The sequence below is a fragment of the Parus major genome, chromosome 15 (assembly GCF_001522545.3).
Source record: "Parus major isolate Abel chromosome 15, Parus_major1.1, whole genome shotgun sequence".
In the NCBI taxonomy this organism is placed as follows: Eukaryota; Metazoa; Chordata; class Aves; order Passeriformes; family Paridae; genus Parus; species Parus major.
Window position 1 is genome coordinate 11,776,246 of NC_031784.1, and position 13,694 is coordinate 11,789,939.

Here is a 13,694-nt window from a genome sequence, read left to right on the forward strand (position 1 = left end):
GCGCCCGCGGCGCAGCCGGCGCAGCCCGGGCTGATGGCGCAGATGGCGAGCACGGCGGCCGGCGTGGCCGTGGGTTCCGCCGTGGGACACGTCGTGGGCAGCGCCATCACCGGCGTCTTCAGCGGCGGCTCCTCCGAACCGGCCAAGGCGGCGGCGCCCGCTCAGGTGCGAGCGGAGCCGGGCTGTGCCCTTGGGCCGCCCTTGGCGGGGCTGCGGCCGTAGGGCGGCGGGAGAGGGGAGCGGGGCCGTGCGGGCAGGGAGGGAAGGACGGGCGGACGGACGGGCAGCCGCCCCCCGCTCAGGGGGACGGGAGCGCACTGGAGGAGGCGCCGCTGCCCCCGGGCCGCCCTGACGGAGCCCGTGGCCGCAGGAGCCCCGGCCCGTGATGCAGCAGTCGCCGTACGGACCCTGCCACTATGAGATGAAGCAGTTCCTGGAATGCGCTACCAACCAGAGAGACCTGACCTTGTGCGAGGGCTTCAACGAGGCTCTGAAGCAGTGCAAGTACAGCAATGGTGAGTGTGCCCTGTCCCTGCAGCAGGGAACTGCTGCCGGCAGAACACCTCAGCGGGTTTGAAGGTTGCAGGAGCGATCTTTTGGGGATATAGTGCCCTTTAGGGCTTTAAGTAGGAAGCAGTTGTGTCTTTTCCCGTGTCCTGAAGAAGGAAAGGAGTAGCTGGAAAGGGGAGGCGAAATGATTTTGACTGTGTCTCTGTGAAGATTGGGAGGGTGTAGGTACCTTTTAGAGGGTCCACTCTTGCTGCCACTGGAAGCCTGCTGCTCCTCCTGGCTGATTGTCTAATTCCTGCTGCATTTGGTACAAGCTGTTGTCAGTAGTTAGGTCATGGTCTAGTTACTCTGGGTGAGAGAGCTTTTAACTCTAGCTCCTGGAACAGGTACCTAATTCTGAATTTCTGTTTCTTCCCTGTAGGTGTTTCTTCTCTCCTGTGAAGAATTCAACCCCTCGTAGGGAAGAGGATCATGGTGTAGAGCCCTGCTATCCACAGGGGTGGAAGGACAGACAGGGAATGAGCTGGAGGAAGCAGACTGACCAGACAGGAGTATTCTAGTGGTAATTCACTTCTGAGCTAGTAGGGAAGGAAAGGAATGATTGGACCGAAGGGTCTTTAGTATTCAGATAGTGCTGTATTTATTACAGAGAAATAAAAGGATTTATTTGGACCTATCACTTGTGCATGTTCTTTATTTAATTCTCAAGCTAAAATTAAGCTACCAAAACATTAACATTATCATCCAAAGGACAAGGCAAGTGTGTATTTCCTGTGAGCAGGGGGTGCAGCCTAGCAAGGACTGTGCCTGCATGACTTGGCAGAAGGAGATGCAGACATTGGCTGCCCTCCAGGCACAGGAGAGGCTGCAGAGAGGTAAGCCAACAAGTGTCCCACAGTATTTTCAGTGACAAGTTACTTTTCTATCGATATCCTCTTCCCTGAATACCTGTCCTGACCTCAGAGCTAAGAGAGTGTCACCTGTCTGGCTGTGGGACTTGGATACAGTTGACTGATCTGACTTTAAAGCTTTAGTAGGTTATGCAATGCTCTCAAGGTCACTGGCATCAGGTGGAGTTGAGAGCTCTTTCCTCTTACACAGCCTCGTGATTGCTGCCCATGGACTGCCCTCCATCAGGACACCCTGTTCCTCATGTTGGCATAAGAGGGAACTCTGAGGTGTCAGCTGGAGTTTAGTGGCCCAGCAGTGAAACCAGGACACTTTCAGATGCTTAACTGATGCATTTTTCATGGCAGAAGGAGTCTTAACCTTTTGATCTGGGACTGTTGAATAAAGGACAAATTCTCAGCCCCTTGCTGGGGTCTCTGAGGAAATCCAGGTCTAGATGGTAAATGCTGGTGGCAGATACTGGAGGCTGATCTCCTTCTGAGTGTCACAGATTTAAGTTCTTGGTAGAGATGTCCTGAGCTGTGCCTGGCCTTATTAGGGATGTTTTGTGTTCTTAGTGACAGCCAAGAGGAAAAGTAAATGCCAGAGATTAAAAGCTCAAGTGTTCCATGTGCTGAGCTGTCCTGTGTGAGCAGGGAGGAACCACTCCAAAGTTGTTTAACTCCCTTTAAGAAATGAAATAAGTCTTTAAGACTGGTGCTGTGTTGCTCTGGGTGGAGAAGCAGCAGGTGTGCTCTGCCTTTGACCCAGCTTGGCAAAGTGCTGCTTCTGCACCTGAGGGGCCCGGCTGTCCCTGGAGCAGCTTTTCCTGGTGATGGCTGTGGACAGTCCCTGCAGGGCCGCTCTGGAGTGCTGCAGTGGGAAGCAGACCCATCCAGTGATACAAGTGCAGGTGGGTGGAAAGGAGGTGCAGGGGAACATGGGCCTCTTGAAGCAGGAGGGGATGGTACCTGTGCCTTGTTTGTCAGGGTGCAGCTTGGGATGTGGTAGTGTGAAGCTCTGGGAGGGGCAGGGGATCCAAGGAAGAGGAGCTCAGCAGCAGGGGACTCCTGCTGTGCTAGGAATAAACACCTGGGCAGGTGTTTGGGCCCTGGTGGAGGCTGTGCTGCCCGTGTGACCAGTTCATTTAGGGGTGTTCTTGAGTTCCAAGTTCCTCTTGCTCTGTAAGGTGGTCCTGTTCCTGGCTCGGGTGCTGGTGTGGGGCTGAACCCTCTGCAAGGAGCCCTTCTTCCTCTGATCTGTCCTCTGGGTCTTTCCTGAGAGCTGCTGCAGCCGATCTGTGGAGTGACCAAGCCCTTCCAGAGTTGTGTTTGTCAGCTGCCCATCACATGCTGAGCAAGGCACTACCAACCTCTGAGAGACACCTGAGGGTTTCCCAATTTCTCCTGATGTCCTTCCCTCCCTGTTCCAAGGAGATGAGCCCCTTTGCCAGGGGGACAAGCTGGGTAGGCTCTGCCTGGTGTGGGGTGTCACTCTTAACTAGGAGGGGATCCTGCACACCAGCCCTGCTTGTCCCCTCCCTTGGTGCCATGAGAGCCCTGAAGGGGCACAGGGGCATCAGAGGAGAGTCCCACTGTGCTGTTTGAGGACTGAGGTGGGAACAGGAGTCATGCCTGCACCCCTGACCCTTCTGTGGAGGTGAGGTGGGTGCCTGGCTCTTACCTGGTAGGTCAGGGTAGTGTTTCCCCAGGTCCTCTAGCAAGGATTCATAGCAGGTGACTTCAGAGTTCCCTTCTCCTGCCAGCAGAATGGGAGAAATGGATTAGTCTCTCTCTTGGCTGTAAACTGAAGGCTTGTAACTGGGGCATGTGGTTCTGCCTTCTCCCCTGGAGTAGCCCTTGGGCAAACAAAGGCTCAGCTCTAGATCTTCATCCAAGCTGGTTTCTGTCTCCTCAGAGCTTCTGTGCTGTGTCCAAGTGATTGCTGAACAGAGCCCTCCCAAACCTCCCCCCAGAGCAGACCCTTCCTGTGGCTTCCTGAGGTTGAGCTGTGCTGTCTGGACAAGGAACTTACTGACAACTCTGATGAGGATGTAGCGCTGCCTTCCCTGCAGGTATTTACTGGCATATTCAGATGCAGGATCTTCCACTTTGCTCAGGTTCATCAGGGTGCCCTTTTCGTCCACAAGATCGATGCAGTCTGGAGGGAGAAGCGTGGTGAAGGAAGCCCAGGGTGCCCCTGTGTGGCCAACATGGGCCTGTTGTGTTCAGAGGCGTTTTCCTTGGCAAGTTACATTGGAACAGAATGTTGAGATGTGGGGGGTGTGGGAGGTTTGCTATCCCTTTCCCTGTGTTTTGGGATGTCCTGTGACTCCCACGTGACCCATTTGTTACCCTCTCCTGTTCCTCTGTGGGTGAGTGGCAGTCCCTTTGTGACCACAGAGCACTCGTACCTTCAGGCCTGCACTGACACTTCCACTTGAGGTGGCCTGTGAGGGTCTGGACGCAGCAGAGCAGGTTCACCATCTCTTGGCAGTTGGCTGCAAGGAATGAGACCTGAGATTGAAGTGTGGTCACCCCAAACCCAGGGACCACATGGGCATGGCAGGAGGCACAGCAGCTGGCTGAGAGGTGCCCACTGTGGCCAGGGCAGCAAAGACAGGATCCCTGTGTGGCATCAGCAGGGCTTTGAGCAGCTGCATTACAGCTACAGGTGCTGAGAGTGCCCCAGGTCAAGGGGAGAAGATGAGTGCTTTGATTTGGGGAAAAATGGTTCTGATTGATGAAGTGTCTCTGTCCTTCAACTTTGTCTCATCAAGCATGAGCAGCAAAAAGCAGTGAACCCTGGTCCTTGCCAGTCCCCTTCTACAAGCTGGTCCCAGTCACAAGGTGAAAGAGCTGGAGATAGAGGCTGAGTCACCTGAGGATATTTTGGCCGTGAACTCTGACCGAGTTTGTCATAATTGAGAAATCCCCCAGGGCTGACACACGTCAGTAGTCAGAGCTGGGGATCCAATTCAAATAGCAGAGGGAGCAAAGGCTTAGAACCCTGTGCATCTGATGGCTTCAGCCACGAGTGTCTGGGGACAGGCCAAGGCTTTCAGCCAGCTGGGTGAGGTCAGGATAGGGGCTGCTCATTCCTTCCCACAAATACCCACTCTCTGAAACTGAGGGCCAGGATTTGAGCCAGGGAACCCTTCCCACACAGCCCGGGACAGAGGAGCTCTGCTGGCAGCTGGCACTTGTGCCCCATGGCTCTTCTGGCTGTGTCTAGATAAGCAGGGCTCCCTCCAGTGATTTCCCAGAGCTGCCAGGCTGGGAACTCATCCTCACCTCCTGTGATTAACTCAGCTCTGCTGGAGTGGTTTTCCTCCATGATTTGGAGTGCAGGGATAATAGATCTCCCTTTTTTAAAAGCAGGTGAGGTGCAGGATGCTGTTGCACCCTGGCAGAGCTCTCCTGCCTGTCCCTAAGCCCTGGGCATTGCTGTGCACCAGGTGCTGTGTCCCTCCCTGCCCCTGGGGGTGGCGAGGGTGGCCGCAGGGCTGGGACAGGGCCGAGCCTTTCCCCACCTACCTCCGAATCTCACTGTGGCGAACATGGTGCTGCTGTGTCCCTGCAGGGCTGTGGGGCCTGGTCCTGTCCTGCAGGCAGCGCTGGGAGCTGCTGGAGAGCCCGGGACACACACGGCTCATTTCCCTCTGACGCTGTTGTGGTTTCAGTAGCCAGATCGCCCAGCAACAGTGACTGGCCCCTGCAGGTTCTCCAGCCTCCTGCGGGGGGAGAGGGGGGCTGTAGAGCAAGGGCTGAGCCAAACAACAGCCGGTTGGGAAGCCTGCTCCGTGTGCTCCCAGATCCTCTGAATTTCGGACTTTTTGTAGTCTCGTGGTGTTTCCTGCCCCCACCTCCATTTGTCCTGCAGCTGATCTGGGCTGTGGTGGTGCCACATCTGCTCATCCTGCTCCTGAGCCCAGCATTGCTGCAAGGGCAGCCTGGCCTCCTGTGACATGACTGGATGCCACTGGAAAAACCTCCCTGAGGACCCTGCCTGTGCTGGTCCTGCTCTGGAGCAGTGGGGCTTTGCAGCCCCATGGTGTACACGCTCATGTGCCAGCTGCATCTTCCATTTGGTGCCCAAATGTTTCTGTGCAAGTGCTCCTACAGGCAGGGCCCTGGAGCATCGTCCCCTTTTTCTGTAGGAAACATAGATAAAATCATGTCCCTGTGCTGCTCAGCAGATGGGGAGGGCTGGAATGGTGGGAACCAGTAACAACACTGATGTGCTGCATTATCCAGTGCTCTCTGCTCTGAGGACAAATTCCCTTTCTCTGGAATGCCTCTCTTTGCATGTGGAGGTGATTTCCCTCCATCTTGCCAGGTTTCATTTCACAGTCAGTCTAATCCATGGGCTTGACCTGCTCAGAGCCTGGGACAAGGTGTGTATGTGTGTGTGACACTCCTCCCCCAGGACATGTGCAGAGAGACTCGTGTTCATCTTGCCACCACCCTGCAGAATTTGGGGAGAGCTGGTGGGCAACAGCTGGAGCTGTACCTGCAGTGTGCTCCTACCTGCCAGAGCTCAGGGGCCTGGCTGCAGGAAACACAAGCTGCTGATACCTGCAGGGGCAAGTGGCTTTGGCTCGGGGCCTCTGTGGCTGCTGCAGAGGGGAGGGAGTGGCTGTCCCCGCATGGTGAGGAGGTGACATCGATGGGCTGGGCCTGCCTGTGGAGGGCAGGAGGCGGCCAGCAGCCCTGGCACAGGAGATGTGCCTGGTGCCCTCAGTGCTGAGGACAGCCTGGGCTGGTGGCCGTGTGACACAGTGTCCCTGGGCCCCGTGACAGGTGTCACAGACAGGAGGGGCTTCACGCCCGCTGAGCTGGTGGCTGTTGGCTGTAACGGTCTGCTGTCCTTCCGCACCAGGCACCAGCTGTGCTGCAGCCACCTCTGCCCCGGGCCCCTGGGGACACACCTCCTGCCCGATGGCCTCAGCAGCCACCCACCGTGGCTGCTGCTCCTGAGGTGGCCCTGGTGGAGAGACAGCTGAGACCCTGACCCTGACCTGAGACCCAAGTCATTCCTGACACAGTGATGGAGCTGCATGAAGGGAGCAGCAACTTCCCCTGTGTTGTTTCTGTGATGGGGCAGCTGCCTCCCATCTCCCGTTCTCCCTGGTGACCCCCAGCCCACTGCCTCTCCCGGGGGGCCAGCACACACTTGGTGTGTGGTGGGGCTCGGGTTCCTGGCTTCCTGCAAGCCTGGCAGCAGGGGGCCTGAGTGTGAGCCCCCAGGGAAACCTCTCTGCTCCTCCCACCAGTGAAGAGAGATGGTCAGCGATGCCACCCCGGTGCCCGGGGCATGGGGTGGTGGGGTGGGCCGTGGGTGTGTTGGTGCAGCTGAAGGAAATGGGCTGGGGTGAAGGTGGGTGGCTCTCCCCGCCCTCCCTGAAGCCCAGCTGCAGCAGAGCGAGCAGCCCCGGGGAGCTGAGTCCCTGAGCCCCCTGTGTCATTTACATAGGTCCCGCCGGTGCCGTGGCACAGCAGCCTGCCTTGTGCAGCACCCCAGACCCTCTCTGAAGCAGCCTCCCTTCCTCTGCCTCCTGCCATGGCCCTGGGCTTCACCGTCCTGCTCCTGTTGGGGATGCTGGGCACGGGTAAGGCTGCTGTGGCCGAGCCAGCGCTGCCTGGGGGCACTGCAGGGTGGTGGGCTGGCCAAGGGGAGGCTGGTGTGGGCAGGGTGTTTTGCTCCGGGGATGTGTGATGTGATGCGATGAGCAGGCTGGCGCCTGGATAATGGCATTGCCTCGAGGGAGCTGAGGGACACTTTGGGGTGAGGGTGATGGGGGACACGGCTCAGCCCATCACTGACTGCAGCCTTGGTGCGTGCAGCTTCCAGGGCTCAGCCCGTGCTGACACAGCCGCACTCCGTGTTCGTGCTGCCCGGGCAGACCGCTCGGCTCTCCTGCACCCTGAGCCCCCAGTACAACATCAGCCAGTTCGGCATCTCCTGGTACCAGCAGCGCCCGGGGCACTCCCTCAGGTATCTGCTCTATTACAACTCCGAGCGAGACAAGCACAAGCCTGCCAAGACTCCCGACCGCTTCTCGGCCACCAAAGACCTCGCCAGCAACGCCTGCATCCTCTCCATCGCCTCTGCCTGCCAGGACGACAACGGCACCTACTACTGCTCCCTGTCCCCTGCCTTCAAATGGCTCTAGAGACGGGAATTAAAGCTTTCCGCGCTTTCCTCGGCGACCCTGACATGCTCTCAGCAGGGAGAACAGCAGCCCTGGCAGGGGTGGGAAAAACCCATCTTTGCACGCTTGAGCAGGCCCGGCAGCGCTGCCTCGTGCTGGGAAGTGCAGGAACCTCCTCTTTGTCCCCAAAGTCCCCAGTGTCCATGGGGCGTTAGACAGCCCCACACGGGAAGATGGAGGGCTCGGCTGTGGCCTGGCTTCCCTGGGCTCTTCCAGCACGAGGCTCGACCTGGCTGGGGCTTCCGCAGAGTTTGGCTCACCTGGTAATAAAGATAATAAAGGTCAATCCTCATCCCTGGGCTCGTGTCGTGTGTCTCTGGCCAGGAGGGGTCTCTGGGCCGGGCCGAGCCCTCAGCCACCCCTGGAGCAGCCCCTGCGCCCCTGCCCGCTCCGCCCGCACAGCTCCTGAAGGGACAGGGACACGCGTCCCCTCGCGGGCAGACGTGGGGACGCTGTGGGGACGCTGTGGGGACATTTTCACACAGAAGGATGAAGGATTTTCCCACAAAATTCCCACAGAATTCGGGGAAAGGCCGCGCTGGCCGCACTGCGCATGCTCAGCTCGGCGCGCGCGGCGGCGGCGGGCGCCAGGACCCAACGGCGGGCGCCTGACGCCACGTGACCGACAAGCAGCGCTACCATTGGCTCAGGGGATGACAAAAACCGCGCGCAGCACTTCCGGGTTACCTCAGTGCGCGTCGGGGCCGCGCGGCGATAGGGCCGGGCCCTGCTCGTGTGTGCGAAAAGCCACGCTATTAAAAGCCAGGGTCCACAAAGGAAATAGAGGAGTTCTGCAATTTTATTCGAATAAAAGGAGAGAGTCCAGTAAGCCATACCCCCGTGGGGGTCTCTCTCGAGATTTCGGAGGACACAGCCTCCTTTTATCCTAAACTCCCGGCCGCACGCTGCCCTCTTCCTTTCCCCATCGGCTGAGGTACAGTGGCAGGAGCTGGGCACTGGATTGTGTAAAGCAAGCATGGGATAATGAATTCTTGTCTTCACATAACCGAGTCCTGTTCATTATGTTTATCAAAGGTGAAGATCAGCTTGAATTTGGGGACTCCCAAGGGCTAAAAGGAAGCTGCTGATGCAGATGTAGAACATTTCAGGATCTGCTGAAGTGCCAAGGAGTTTGAACAGGCTGACAGAGCCATCCTGCAGTGGAGCAGTGTGGAAAGACACAGGCAGACCTGGGAAAGGAGGTGTGGAGAGGTCAACTCCACCCTTTTGCCTCCTGCACAACCAGGAGTGAAAAACATTTCAAATACCAAGGCCTGAACAAGTTCAAGCAAACAAATCTTCCCTGCTCCTCGTCAGCAAGTGGACAGCAGAGAGCTGCTCCTAAAACTGGGCTCCTCTTTGAGGAAACTGCTGCAGAGTAACAAGGAAAGAGTTTAGAGACAGTAAACATCCCATCCTAGGCTGCTCTTCTCTTGTGCTGTGGGACTTTGGCAGAAGGACAACTCCATTGGAGTTGTGAATGGTTTAAGCTCACTAAGAGGAAAATAAGTACTATAGTGACAAATGCCAATTCCTTTGGACTAAGGAGGAAAGAAAAACCTACCAATTTCAGTCAGGATCTAAAATATCCCTTCTAGCTGACACAGCAAAGCAGGGACTGAAAGGCATCCACACCTAGCTATGCAAAGCATCCATACTTTCAGCCAGTGACCCATATAAAATGAATAAATAATTCATAATTACGGATGTAGTGTACACCATGAATGTCAAGAAGGGTTCCAATAGAGAAGCACAGCAGGCATGCTCTGCTCTCTGGAAGGAAAAGTCCTCCCTCTACTGTCACTCTGGCAAGTCTCTGGACTGCAGAGACACAACTGAACCCCCATTTACAGCTGCAAAGCCACATTAGATATTTTTCCCATGATGTTCTACAGCCCAGATTGACTCCACAATTCCTGAAACTGAGAGGAACTGTTCAAAGAATGCACTGGCACAGTAGCACGGTACCAGCACTCCAAAGCAGGTGCATAATAAATTGAAGAAAGCAAGATTCAGTCCTGAAGAACTTGAGTTCCTTACTTCCTCTGTTCACCTCTGGCTTTGCCCCCATGTACAAGAGAAGCTTTTCACACTGAGGCTTAGGTGAAGCAGCAGCTGCTGTCTTGTTCTTTTGGATTGAAGTCTGCAGTTCCTTCCTGCTGTTGCTCAGATCTGCAGCTCTCAAACAGGCAGGAGCTCGGGGGGGTACTCGCCGTAGCAGTATTTGGCAATTGGGTCTCTGTAGGTGTTCTCGTGCTGCACGCTCTGCCAGGAAAGGAGGAGAAGCTTTAGCAAAATACACACAGTGAAACAAGGCATCCCTTCACTGAGGGGCAAAACCCACAGCGTTTATGCACAGGGAAAAAAAATTAAATCCCAAATTCTTCTACACATCAGTGTCTTTGGAGTGAAAGAACTCTGCATTGCCAACACACAAGAGGCAGTTGATGTATTACAGCACTGCAGTGTTGAACCAGAACCTCCTTTTCAAGAGAGCAGCCAAGCAGGTGGGAACAGATTTCATTAAAAAAAAAATAAATTAGGTATGTTCAGGCAATATCATCAAATGTTCTAAGGAAGTAGAACGCAATAAAGCTGCTACCTGAAATGTGTGCCTTTTTCTTAATAGAAGGTAAAGTTCAAATTTTATGGATTAAAAAATCCGTAACTCCAGTAACTTTGGAGACTTCTGGAACTCTATGCTTTGTTTGCAGCCCACCCTCATATTGCTCCATGAAATAGTGAAGCTGCAGGACACGGCTAATAGCACTTTCTAAAAGGGCCACTGCTTGCTTAGACCAAAACTTCTAATAAAATCCCATGGGTAACAGAAATTCTCTGTCCTTAACAAGCAAAGAAATTACAACATAGTTTTTACTATGCAGATGATTGTCAGCACATGGTCAGTCTCCAAGTGAACCATAAAATAAAGAGCATTCTGAGGCTACTGGGAACAGCTCTCACTGTTTCCATCCTAATGAGATCTTCCCCAGAACTCATCTGAGATCTTCACTGGTGGTTGAACTCAGTCTCTTTTTAGCTAAGCCCCTCTTTTCTAAGGAGAATGTGCAACTTGTCCTGCTCTAAGTATGTGCTTTGCCTTCAGACTGGCTCTCAGCCACTGCTTCAACTTTCCCGAAAATACAAACACGACACACCAGGCATCCACAGGACTGAGCCCCATTTTCCAAGGGCACTTTTTTGGGCCCTGGACACATGTTTGTGTCTCACCTGTGATGAAGTCCTACATTTGGCCAGACACAGCTCAAAGTGATCTTCCACTGCCATGAAGAGGTTTTGGAAAGCAATGGCTGCCCGGTTCAAGAACCGCTCCAGGAGGTGTTGCTGAAGAGCAAAGGGAAGGGAAACACTCTGCTTCAGCAAGGAGTAACCAAAGCCCACCCTAACCTACAAAGCTCAGGTGTCAGAGGAATAGTAAGCAAGTCCACTTAGGATTTCTAGCAAGCACTGAAAGGCTAAATGCCTCAGGATCCCAGCAGGACAAGAATCTAAGAGAAGCTCACAGGATACGGGCAAGTGCCAATTACAAAACTAACACTGGCTGGAGTAACTCTTCTGCAATCATTTCCCTTCAGCAAATGCAATCCCCTTGAAGCTGAAACACTTTGCAAGGTTCCCAAAGGTGGGAAAGATGAATTTTGTTAAAGCTCTATTTACAGCTTGCCATTTGCTCTTTGGAAGCTTTCCTCATCCTTCCAAGGAAAGGAACTGTCCCTCAAAGGGAAATGCTCTTCAAAAAGCAGCTCTTTTAGCCACAGAGGAACCCCAGCAGCTGAGAACACCTGGAAAGCAGGAGAAAGGCCATCACCTTGCTGGGCTGCAGGCAGCAGGACACACAGTACTCGTAGATGCTGCAGCAGCCGTTGGGCAGGCAGCTGTCACAGCTGTACAGCTTCGTGCTGGGCACGTTCACATTGCAGCAGCCGTTCACCAGCAGGTCCTTCCTCTCACAGATGTACCCTGGAAAACAGCAACAGGAGTAACAGCTGGCAAAGCTCACCCTTCTGTTCTACCAAAATCTGCAGGAAGAATCACATTCCTTAAGAGCAGGTTTGTTTATCATTTAGTAGATTATGAGCCCCCTCAGTCCTGTGTAGCCATTTGTTGAAATGGAGAGCCTGGTGTTACCTGCACAACTATTATATCCTACTCTAGTATGTGCTGTATGTACATTATGAGTATTTAAATGCAGATTATTTCAGTTCTGACTTTTTTGGGGAATAGTTCCTTGTTGTGAAAGGGGGAATGGGATTGACATTGGTTATATTGGAAAAAAAAACATGCCACATGTTTTTTCAACAGGTCTGTGTCTGGATAATTCTCTTACACCTCAGTATGAAGAGACTTAGATTTAATCATACAGGCTAGTGTAATATTAATTGCTGAATGGAATCCTTAACAGCATAGAAATATCCTGTATATCCTTATGGAAGCAGCACTACCACAGTGTTAGAATGTGAGAGATCTGTAATTTTTAGAGATCTTATGAACTGGCACTAAGCCTAAGTCAGGCGGTACCAAATTTAACAATGATGCAAATCACAAAAGATGTGGTGGGTTTTTTACAGCCTTGATTTATGGCCAAGAAAGATCCAGGGTCTAAGCAACAAGCACAGTGCAGGGCAGGAAAGGGTCTTTAACTTCTACCACTTAAAACAAGTGGTTAATCACCTTGGGTTGACAAGGGTCAGACAAGATTGTTAACTGTTCTGAGCACTAATTACACCTGCCCTGAGCTGCCTCCATACAAAGCCAAGGTTTCCTCAACTGCTCTCCCCAAAGCCCCTGACAGTGGGAATACACTGCAGGGAGACACAAAGAGCTCTGCAAACTGAGCAGGACTCAGCGTTGGGGTTCTGGCAAAGGTAACTGGAATTCTTTACGGTGGCCACAGTCACACTCATACAGCCCTGGGCCCGAGTCTGGGGTGCACAGAAACAAACCAGCAGCATCTGCAGCTACAGTGAAATTCAGCCAGCCAGAGGAGAACAGGCCAAGAGCCATGTGAAAATGCCTTAATAGAGAGCAGTTGTTCCATGAAAGTGCCCTCAGCAGTCAGACAGGCAAAGCAGCGCTCAGCACGGCCACACACAGAATAAATTCAGTATCAACTGTACCCAGTTCATCTGTAATGAGGAGCTTCCCCTGCACAGAGTTCCTGCACTGGTTGCTGAGCTGACTGCTGTTCCCCGAGCTGAACTTCACCTTCCACATGATGGGCTGCTCATGCTCCTGCACTTGGAGGAGATTCCGATCTCTCACCATCCTCTCTTCCTGCAAGGAAAAACAGGAATGCAACCAAACACACAGGTTCTTTCTGCCACTTTAATCCACGTGCCTTTCCCAGGATTAAAGATGCTCAGTACTTGTAAACTCCACAGCACAGGAAACTGCAGCACCAATGGTGCAAACAATTCACTATTTGTGGTATCTTACTTCATACTATACACAACAGAAAGATACACAGTGCAGTAATGGTTCAGCATGGATGAGGTAACACAGCTGAACTCAGTCCCTACAATCACAATAGTATATATTATATTAATATTATATTTAATATTATATTTAATATTATATTAAATAACCACAACTGAACGTATTTCTCTTTCGTGAGCCCTTTGCCAGTGGAATCACCACTCCCAAGAGACACACCAACTACCAAACCCAACGGAGACTTTCTTTTCCCACTTTTGGTTCAAACCACTATCGCTGTCAAACACGGAATCAGGCATTCCTATTTTAAGCTCCAGCGTCTATGAAATATTTATAACATCATTTTTACGGCAGCATTACCCAGCAGTTCGGTGGCAGCCCCCGGAGAACAGCAGTCCCCGTGGGATGTTTGAGGGCAGCCCGCGGTCCCGGCCGGGCACTCACCTGCTTGAAGGTGCTGCTGATGAAGTAAACGAGCGAGAGGGCGAACACCACGCCGAGGACCCATCGCTTCCTGAGCAGCCGCCGCCAGAGCAGGGCCCCGCAGGGCACCATGGCCGGGCGAGGGGCGGCGCGGGCCCGGGGCCGGCATCACCGGCGGCTCCGCAGCGAGCAGCGCCGAGCTCCG

General features: G+C 53.6%; 4 protein-coding genes across 7 annotated transcripts; 2 read left to right on the plus strand and 2 right to left on the minus strand.

The window, feature by feature from the left end:
- Positions 1–1,187, plus strand: CHCHD10 (coiled-coil-helix-coiled-coil-helix domain containing 10; the record flags this gene model as incomplete). Its single annotated transcript, XM_015643487.1, has 3 exons — positions 1–165; positions 371–515; positions 932–1,187. Coding segments are annotated over 3 exons (330 nt in total), but the record flags the coding sequence as incomplete, so codon positions are not given.
- C15H22orf15 (chromosome 15 C22orf15 homolog) lies at positions 962–5,017 on the minus strand. 2 transcript variants are annotated; one of them, XM_019008391.2, is made up of 5 exons: positions 4,935–5,017; positions 3,812–3,898; positions 3,433–3,558; positions 3,082–3,156; positions 962–2,696 (listed from the first exon to the last, which is right to left on the minus strand). In XM_019008391.2, the coding sequence occupies exons 1-5, from the start codon at positions 4,957–4,959 to the stop codon at positions 2,542–2,544; spliced, it is 468 nt and encodes a 155-aa protein (XP_018863936.1). In that variant the 5' UTR covers positions 4,960–5,017; the 3' UTR covers positions 962–2,541. The 2 variants fall into 2 exon arrangements, with proteins under 2 accessions (XP_018863936.1, XP_033374029.1); XM_033518138.1 differs by having other exon boundaries at positions 962–3,156.
- VPREB3 (V-set pre-B cell surrogate light chain 3) lies at positions 2,238–7,904 on the plus strand. 2 transcript variants are annotated; one of them, XM_015644283.2, is made up of 4 exons: positions 2,238–2,311; positions 3,316–3,472; positions 6,874–7,009; positions 7,245–7,904. In XM_015644283.2, exons 3-4 carry the CDS (start codon positions 6,961–6,963, stop codon positions 7,571–7,573), a joined length of 378 nt encoding a protein of 125 aa, XP_015499769.1. In that variant the 5' UTR covers positions 2,238–2,311; positions 3,316–3,472; positions 6,874–6,960; the 3' UTR covers positions 7,574–7,904. The 2 variants fall into 2 exon arrangements, with proteins under 2 accessions (XP_015499769.1, XP_018863937.1); XM_019008392.2 differs by lacking the exons at positions 2,238–2,311; positions 3,316–3,472 and adding an exon at positions 5,044–6,777.
- Positions 7,905–8,393: 489 nt separating this feature from the next.
- On the minus strand, positions 8,394–13,688 carry C15H12orf49 (chromosome 15 C12orf49 homolog). Of its 2 annotated transcripts, XR_004499542.1 has the most exons (6): positions 13,511–13,688; positions 12,751–12,907; positions 11,442–11,593; positions 10,844–10,957; positions 9,653–9,877; positions 8,394–8,802 (listed from the first exon to the last, which is right to left on the minus strand). XR_004499542.1 is itself a non-coding variant. In XM_015644456.1 (5 exons), exons 1-5 carry the CDS (start codon positions 13,619–13,621, stop codon positions 9,794–9,796), a joined length of 618 nt encoding a protein of 205 aa, XP_015499942.1. In that variant the 5' UTR covers positions 13,622–13,688; the 3' UTR covers positions 8,394–9,793. The 2 variants fall into 2 exon arrangements, 1 of the variants encoding a protein (XP_015499942.1); XM_015644456.1 differs by having other exon boundaries at positions 8,394–9,877.
- Between the last annotated feature and the right edge of the window lie 6 nt (positions 13,689–13,694).